Here is a 9,848-nt window from a genome sequence, read left to right as displayed (position 1 = left end):
AATAATAATAATTGACAGAAGTAATTCTCTGAATCATCTGTAAAATAATTCTATTGAAAAATATTATTATTTTACACAATCGCAAAAAAAAAATTATTCGAAAGTAACACAAGAATTGATTGTGTAAAAAAAAAAAAAAAAAAAAAAAATTTTATTATTATTATTATTTTTTATTTGCATTTCATTGATAGCACAATGGGTCACGTCAAATAGCCAATTAAAAACGATTATTTTACACATTTTTAACACGAGAGATAAATAAAATAAATTTGGAATACAAAAAATAAATAAATAATAATAATTTCATTATACTTAAATATTGATTAGGGCAAATTTAAAACGTTCGGTTTAAAAAAAAAAAAAAAAAAATTGCAATTAATATTAATCGTTAAATAATTTAATATTAAATAATTTTATTATTAATTATTTTAATTAGGTTATGATGACACAAAACGATATTTAACGAGAATTGTTTAAATTAACGTTTACGACAAATTCCCAAAATCGTATTATTATTATTATTATTATTATTATTATTATTATTATTATTATTATTATTATTATTATTATTATTATTATTATTATTATTTTATTTTGCTCCCTTTAAACTTTAATTGTTTCTTATTACAAAAAAAAAAAAAAACACATTTTAAAAATTATTAATTTTTTGTAATTTTAATAAAATAATAATATTTAAGAGAATTTTTTACACTTTAAATTTAATTTAAATTTAAATTTAAATTTTTTTTTTAGTTCGATTTTAATTATTTTTCTATTTCCTTAATAATTAAAAAAATAAAAAAAAAAAAAAAATTGAAATTACTTACGTATAGTTAATTTATCCGAATCGAATTTATTTTCGAACATTTTTTATTTATTTATTTATTTAATTTTTTTTAAATAAATTTTATTATGTGTACCTTAACTAACTAACTAATCAACCACCAATGACACTTTTGTTAAGAAAACTAAATATCGAAATAAAATAATAAATAATAATAATAAATAAGTAAAAAAAAAAAAAAAAAAAAAACCTGTAATATTTACAAAGGTAAAGTGTCCTTCTCCCACTTCCATAAATATTTCTTTTTTTTCTCTCTCTCTCTCTCTCTTCTCCCACTTTTAATTTATCTATCCTGCTTCAAACCTATTATTATTAATATTGTCTTTAATGCATAGAATTTTTTTTTAACATGGATGAAATTTTTAAATTTATTTTCTCTTTGTTACAGATGGATTTAATTGATTTTTTTTTTTTTTTGATGTATCAATCAATAAGGGATAAAAGCGTGGCCAAAAAACTTTATCATCATCATCATCATCATCATCATCATCATGGCTTTCTTCAAATTTTACGGTGAGTAAATATTAAATTAAACTTTTTTTTTTTTTTTAATGATTTTTTTTTTTAAATGGTTGCGTGTGTTTAAGAAATTACGATGATAAAATTTAGTTTTAATTCGAGATTCGATATATCGAAAAGAAATTTAATTCGAGTTATAATTCGATAATTAAATTTAAAAAAAAAAAATACAACGTCGCGTACTAATAAACACACGTCACGAAAAGAAATTTATTATTAAAAAATAAATATTATCACGATGATGATGATGATGATGATAATAATAATAATAATAATAATAATAATAATAATAATAATAATAATACCAAAAATATTTTTCTCCAGTTTGTTTTGTTATAAAGGAAAGCTTTTAATTAATTTGACCGTTTTAAAGGGCAAAGTTCAAAAAAAATTTGAATTTTTTTTATTTTTAATCTATTCAATTATCTCGACGAAAAAAAATTATTAGACTTTGTTACGTCATAAAAAAATTATTATTTAAATTCCGAAATCACTTGTTGAATAACGTGACGTAAAAGGGAAAAACCATCCCCGAAAAGGTTCGATCGAGTCAAACGAAATGAAAAAAATGGGGGGGGGAGAGAGAGAGAGAAAATTTATCAATTTGCCAGACATTTTCCTTCTTTTTTTTTTTTTTACGTAATATCTAGTAAAAGAAGGAGGGGGGGGAAATTTATGGCAAACTATTATTAAAGTCCTTTTTTTACGATTGTAAAAATGGCGTAATCAAATGGTACAAAAAATAAGAAACAAAACCTGGGAGTTTTTCTTTTTTTTTTGGGGGGGGGGTACGTGAGTGTGATTCGTTAAGAAGTTTCTTTTTTTTTTTTTTTTTTCGTCAACATCCACAGACAGGGGAAAAAAAAACTTTAAACGAGCATTTTAAAAAAAAATTACAAAAAATTTAAATTTAAAAAAAAATTTAATTCGTATACTCTCTTATCCAATCGACCACGTAATCCGGTCAATATTAAACTGTTCCTTGTTTCGAAATTTTTTTTTGTTTTCGAGTGGACAATTAAATCTTTAAGATAATTATTACTTTCACGGGGAAAAATCAACGAGAAAAATATAAAAGAAAAAAGCAGGGAAAAAATTTAAAAAAAAAAAACTTATTGAAATAAAAAGCAGGAGGTGAAAAAAAAAAAAAAAATTTATATAGTCAATAAATAATAAAATAAATTACGAGTTAATAACCTTTTTTTTTTTTTTTTCTGAACGAAAACGAGAAAAAAATTTTAAATTTAAAAAAAAAAAAAGAAATTTTTTCTATTCCAAATTTTTTATTTATATATTTTTGTGTGTGATATAACTCACTGAACGACATTAAAAAAAAAAAATTTTGACTTTAAATTACGCCATCTTTTTTTTTTTTTTTTTTTTGACATAAATCTTATCAATTTTTTATTTAACCCGTTTTTATTTATTTATCTTAAATAAATCGTACGTGAAAACGTCTCGAAATTCAAAATTTATTATTAAAATCAAATGTATTTAAATTATTATTATTATTATTTCAGACAATCGCGAAAAAAATTATTATTATTATTATTACAATTAGACTTTGTAATTAAAATCGACGTGAATTTTACCGACATTTTTTTTTTTTTTTTTAATTATTTACGTAAACGATTATATAAATAAATTTCACGCAAAAGGAATCATCATCATCATCATCATCATCATCATCGTCATCACCACATCGAATTATTATTATTATTATTATTTTACAAAAACGACCGTTAAAAAAAAAAGGGCAAATTTTATTTAAAAAACTCGCGCGTTAATTTTTAAATTTTAAAAAACGAGTTAAACGACTTTTTGTCGTTTGTTTTTGTTTGTTTATAAAATCGTTTTTATTGTTATGAAAACAAACAACAAACAACAATAGTTAATAAAATTTTTATTTATTCGACGTTACATAAAATATTAACAATATGGAGACGATCGAAATTTATATTTTACGATTCGTAAGGAAAAAATTTTTTTTGCGAAATGTAACATACTCAAAAAAAAAAAATAATTATCCAGGTACGAAATGGTTCAAAATAATAATAATAATAATAAATCCTTTAAAAAAATGATTTACAATTTGTTACAGGTTTTAGGTTGTACCTTTCTAATTTAGTTTAATGTAATTCTTCTCGAGTGTTTTTTTTTTTTTTTTTTTTTTTTTAAATTATTAACAAAATGTCTACCCGTAAAATAATTACAAATAAGTAACCGACGACGATTAATTATTTATTTTGACGTTTAATTATTTTTTTTTTTTAAATGAGATCATAAATAAATGAATTTTTTTTTTTTTTTTTGAGTAATTTGTCGTCGTCTGGGGGTGAACGTGTTTTAAACTTTTAAAAACAAATTATTATTTAATTGAAAATCACTCACATAATGGAAAACACAATCCAGTAACCCGGTAGGGACCCGTCCCTTTTCACTAACACAACCCGTAATAAGATGAAACGTTCTTTAACAGGACACAAGGGAATGAAAAGAATTTATCCCGTTGTTTCCTGCTTTATAAATGGAACTCATTGTTATTATTATTATTATTATTATTATTATTATTATTATTATTATTACGTTTCTATGAATAACTATGTTTGTGTAAACAAACATAAGAATAAGTTTCTAAAACCTTCTTCTTCTTTATAAATAAACACTTTAATAGTATAAAATTATAAACGTTTGATCACGTGATCACAACAATATAAAAAAATTAACGAACGGTAATTTTTTTTTTTTCGTTTCAGGTACGAATGAAAAAAAGTAATAATATATGATTTTATTATTACGTAATAATTTCGAAAGAAGATGAAATATAAGATACGTGCCATCCAAAAAAAATTTTAAAGAAAAAAAAAAAAGGGGGGCTCTTGTGAAAATCGTTTTCTGTTTAAAAGGATTTACGTAATACGTAAGGGGGTAAGTGATAACATTAACATTATTTTTAATCTTATATAAAATAATAATAATAATAATAATAATAATAAATTCCCCGCTCGAATACAATTTTGTTTTCAACTTATCATCGTACGACAAAAAAAAAAAAAAAGCTAGTCTTACGTAAATGGAAAAAAAAGTTGTTATTTACCTGTTATAATTACCCTAATTAAAAATAATTACCTTATAATAATAATAATAATAATAATAATAATAATAAGCAGAAGCAGAAGAAAAAAAAATGAACGTTTTAACGTTTTGTTAAAAAAATTAAATTTACGTTCGAATAATTTTTTTTGTTTTTTTTTTTTTTTTTCAAAACGGGAATCTCTTTTTTTATTTATTTATTTTATTCCGATGATAATAATAATAATCGTGTATGAAGTGTAGGAGAGGTGGGACTGGTGGAAGGAGAGGTGGGAGGGGGGTAATAATTTTTAACGGTAATAATAATAATTTATTTTCTTAATCGGGTATTCGATAATTCTTTTTTTTGGTCTAATATGGTAGGTAATGGGATAATTAAAATTACGTACGGAATTATTTATTTATTTATTTATTTACCTTTTACCTTTTATTAACATTTTTTTTTTAAATATATATACTTTCTCTAAGAGAGTACGCGGCGTAACAATTTTTTTTTTTTAATAAAAATAAATTAAAATTAAAAAGACGTTCACTTTCGGTTTAGAAAAAGAAAAAGGAAAATCCCTAATTTTGATTTTCTTTCCTCACTTAATTCTTACGAAAATTGTTTTTTTGACGGTACATACATAAAATTTCTTAACATTTTTAAACAAATGTCAGATTTAATTGTTTAAACATTAAAAAAAAAAAAAAATGGCGCGGGTTAAAAGGATTTTTACATGCGCGGCACAATCTTTTATATATATATATATATATATATATATATATATATATATATATATATATTTATCCGTTTAAATTATTCTGTCGATGAATATAAATAATAATAATAATAAAATAATTTGACGTCACATTTCAAAGCAAAAAAAACAATCAAAACAAAAAAAAAAAAAAAAAATAGAAGAAGATAAATTATATTCGTACCTGTAGTTACGTTTACCATTCCTTTTGTTCCATTCATGATTTTTCCTTATTTTACGGTTTTCCTTTTTTAACAAAATTTTATTTCGTATTATTATTATTATTATTAATATTATTATTAAATTTAAAAAAAAAAAAAAAATATCAAATGAATCCAATGAATAAACTTCAACTGATTTAAGGGGAAAGTGAAACAAGTTACATGGAAGGCATTACTAAATCTCCTACCATTTCATTTTAGACCTGGTTAAGTTTTTTTTTTTTTTTTTTTTTTTCCACCTCTTATCCCAAAAAAATTATTATTATTATTTAACCCCCCGTACGTAATTTTTTCAAAAATGAGTAAAAATTTTTTATTTAATTAAATTTGAGCGGACCCCTTTTTTTTTTTTCAACAATGAAAAACGCGCGCTTTTGACGTGAATTTTTTTTTTATCATAAACAATAAAATTTAAAGTAAAATCCATATATTTTTATTCGTAATATGAATTACGTAAACAACGTTTCGGTTTTTTTTTTTTTACATTAGAAATCATTCTCGTTTTATTATTATTATTATTATCATTATTATTATTATTATTATAGTTAGTAGTAGTAATGAGAAAAAAAAAAAAAAACGAATTCAAGGTTTTTCCATATAAAAAAAATAAAAAAATCTAATTACTATGCACTAACGGGCGTACACTTTGTATTGAAAGATTCATAAAATTTATTATTATTATTATTATTATTATTATTATTATTATTATTATTATTATTATTATTATTATTATTATTATTATTATTATTATCATTATTTTAAAAAAATTTTTTAGTAATGGTTTTGATATGTGGTTTACCATCACCGTTACGGTTATCAGAGTGTCGCCATATTGTAAAAAATGAGGAAATGAAAAAACGTTAATAAATTTTTTTTTTTTACTCGTCGTTTAGAAATTCTTAACGCGGTTGTTGTTGTTGTTGTTTTTTCATTTCTATTATTTTTTAAATCAATATTGATTATTTATTATTGATTGATTGATTTTAGGGGTAATTTCCCCCCCCCCTCTTTTCGCTCGGTATATTTTTTTTACGTTTTGACAAATTGTGTGTTCGCGCTCTTGTTTAATATTATATAATAACGAGTTTAAAAATTTTGTGCTATTTATTTAGCAATCAAGTTTGCAAGTTATCTCTCTCTCTCTTTTTTATTAAGAGAGAGAGAGAGAGAGAGAGAGAGAGAGAGAAACTCACGACGTTATTACGAAATTTTTTTTTAGACGACAAAATTACAAAAAAAAAAAAAGACAAAGACCAAAAAAAAAAAAAGAGACAATAAATGACGATTTTTGACATTTGTTAATGAGTGACATTTACAAAATATTAATAATAATAATAATAATAATTTGCGTTTATTTTATTATTATTATTATTATTATTATTACAATAGGAAAAATAAAAAATAACACGATAATAATAAACTCGCTGACAACGTCACTTCCGTTTGAAAAATTCCTTTTAACGTTAGCCAAAGGAAATAAAAAATTACGAGTTGTAGGAGGCGATTTAAAAAATAAAAAATTTTTATTTTTTTTTTTGCCTTTTCTAATGTTTCGTCTGGTTCTTTGTTTAAATATCTTCTCACTCCGACAACGGCCGATTCGAAAAATTGATCGTAATTTATCGACGATATATCGAAATCGAAAAAAATTCTAAAAAAAAAAAAAAAAAAATTTAATCGTGAAATGGTTGATTTTTTTTTTTTTTTCCTTTCGTGACTCCCCTACCTGTCTTTTTCCGTTATCGACATTAATAATTTTTTAGTATTCGTACAATCGAAAAACCATTCGCGAAATATAAAAGGAGCGAGACGACATAGTGAATTATCAACTTTGCAATGTAATTTAAATAATCTAGAAAGAAATAGAAAGAAAATCTCTCGTTAAAATTGTTAAATTTTTTTGATTTAAATTTCACTTCTTTTTTTTTTTTTTGTTAATTATTACCTCGGTTTTTTTTTATTTAATTTTAATAACAAATCGAATATAATTCCTGGTAGAAAGTGTAGGAAAATTGTTGAAATTCTAAAAAGCGTGAAATTTCCATGAAGTTTTATCGTCGGATACCATACGGCCGACTTGAGTGGATAATTATTTAACATCCATTGAATTTTCGAATCGATTAATTTCCATTTGAAAGGTTTTATTGTCGATGATGTACAATGATACACGAGAGTTTTTTCCGGTCTAAATCAACGGGAAAAAGAAAAAATTAAAAAAAAAAAAAAAAAAGAATTGGAAAATTAACCGTTAATTTTTCGCGTATACTACACACCTCGTCATTCCTGCATACCATCCGGCTACTAAAATTTCATTGACAACCAAATCGACCGGTATGTAATCGTAAACTATGTTTCTATTAACCGGAAGCCTCCTTATGAGACCCATACTCGCACCCATGAAAAAACCATTTGGACCATTTTTAGAATCCGTCCAACCTGGTTCCGGTTCTCGTAACGCTCCGACGACTTTTACAACAAAAAAAAAAGAACGTTAAGTCATAATAATAATAATAATTTAAAACATAAATTTAAAGTTACGTAAAAATTTAATTTTGTTTTTAACGAAAATTGTACGATATTACGATTATTATTATTATTATTATTATTATTATTAAAAGTACTCACTTTGTGATGGTCTGACAATGGCGACAGAAAATTTTGACGAATATTCATCGACTTCGTGTTCGGCAAGTGCTTTCGATATCGTATACGCATTAACGTGTCCAAATTTCAAGCTGACGAAAAAGAAAAAATAATAATAATAATTTTTTTCTCATTCACAACAACAACAACAACAACCACAAAAAGATTTATTTATTTATAATACAAACAATTTGTCTAAAGCAGCGTTTGTTTCTTCTTCAGATAATTTCGATAACGATTCGTAATCGTTAAATTTGTACGGTTGTCCATATAGTTTTTCCAAAACAAAGGATTTATTCGAATTAACGTAAGCAGAAGAAACGTAAATAAACGCCTACGAAAACGTATACGAATAAACTCACATAATAATAATAATAATAAGAATGATAAATATTTAAAACAAACAAACAAACAAACGACAAACCTTTAGGCAACGAATTCTAGTACAAAAATCTAAAAGTCTTTTAGTTCCGATCAAATTAATATTAATAATAATTTTAGAATTTAATTCGAAATCTAATGCGGCCGCGGAATGTATAACGACGTGTACGTCATTTTCTAATATTTTTTCATCATTTTCAGAAAGTTGGAGATTTTTAACGCTGACGTCACCCGACACGGGTATCAATTTATTAAAAATATCTTGGCCTTTTTCACGTTTCAACCTTTCGAACACCTGAAAATCACATGCCAATCAATCAGGTAAAAATTTTACATTAAAAAAAAAAAACGTTTTAGAATAGTAATAATAATAATAATAATGATTTCGAAACGTTTCGAAAAAAAAAAAAGTATATGCGTGATACCATATTTTTTTTAACGTCGTTCAATCTCGAATGAATATTTTTCCCGCGTTTTTCTCTCATCAATACGTAAACGCGATTGACGTTCGTTTGTCTCAATAATTTTTCCACGATGGCTTTTCCCAGAAAACCCGTGACGCCAGTCACGAAAACGTTTTTATCATCGTAAAAATCGGAAACGGAAATTTGCATTTTGCAGAAAAAAATTATTCGGTTCTGGAACCAAAAATTAAAATTAATTACGGTTTTCTCTTTCCGACTTCCGGATTTGCTTCAAATCCCGGAAGTCAGGTATAAAAACGGTTATTAATTGAAAAAAAAATAAAAAATAAAAACGTTACTTACTGTCGTACTATCACGCACGTGTATTTTTACAAGATAAACATCCGTCACGTTTCAATCACGAATTAAAATTAAAACGATGATATGGAACCCCGATGAAAATATGAGGGGAGACACGTTAAACCGAAATCAGACATGGCGAAATCGTTTTTTTTAATTATTATTAACTTTTGTTTCGTCATTACGCAGGTTGTAAAATTACAAAAATTATATTTAATAATAAATTATTTATCCTCACGGATATATTATTTTAGGGGGCCCCTCCCCCCTCCCCTAGCCGGATAATATTCTTTTATACGTTTGCAATTTCTTTCTCAATATTTTTTGCCAAATAAATTTAAAAATTTTGTTTAATTTTTATCATCATCATCATCATTATTATTATTATTATTATTATTATTATTACTTTAATAATAATAATTTATTATTCGCAAGGTTTTTTTTTTTTTTTTTTTTTTTTAATAATCAAAAAGTTACTCAATAGTAATTTTCTACCTTCACACATTTTTTATTTATATTTAATTGTTTACACTTTATTTATTTATTTTTGTTATGAAAACCAAAATGGCGGAATTATTATTTTATTAATTAATTAATTATTGAGAAATTCTTTACTGGAATTTGGCGCAATTTTTTTTTATAG

At 23.7% G+C, this 9,848-nt stretch overlaps 1 protein-coding gene across 1 annotated transcript; it reads right to left on the bottom strand.

Annotated features, from left to right (window-relative positions):
• Positions 1-6,446: 6,446 nt before the first annotated feature.
• Positions 6,447-9,055, bottom strand: Phum_PHUM288630 (male sterility domain-containing protein, putative; the record flags this gene model as incomplete). The annotated part of the gene is made up of 9 exons (XM_002426949.1): positions 6,447-6,476; positions 6,906-7,068; positions 7,144-7,269; positions 7,363-7,602; positions 7,691-7,883; positions 8,043-8,152; positions 8,249-8,394; positions 8,485-8,736; positions 8,867-9,055. 9 exons carry the CDS (start codon positions 9,053-9,055, stop codon positions 6,447-6,449), a joined length of 1,449 nt encoding a protein of 482 aa, XP_002426994.1.
• Between the last annotated feature and the right edge of the window lie 793 nt (positions 9,056-9,848).

Source organism: Pediculus humanus, genomic scaffold (genome assembly GCF_000006295.1).
Source record: "Pediculus humanus corporis 1103172107667 genomic scaffold, whole genome shotgun sequence".
NCBI lineage: Eukaryota > Metazoa > Arthropoda > Insecta > Psocodea > Pediculidae > Pediculus > Pediculus humanus.
Note: the sequence above shows the minus strand (reverse complement) of the source record. Positions and strands in the feature narration are given on the sequence as shown.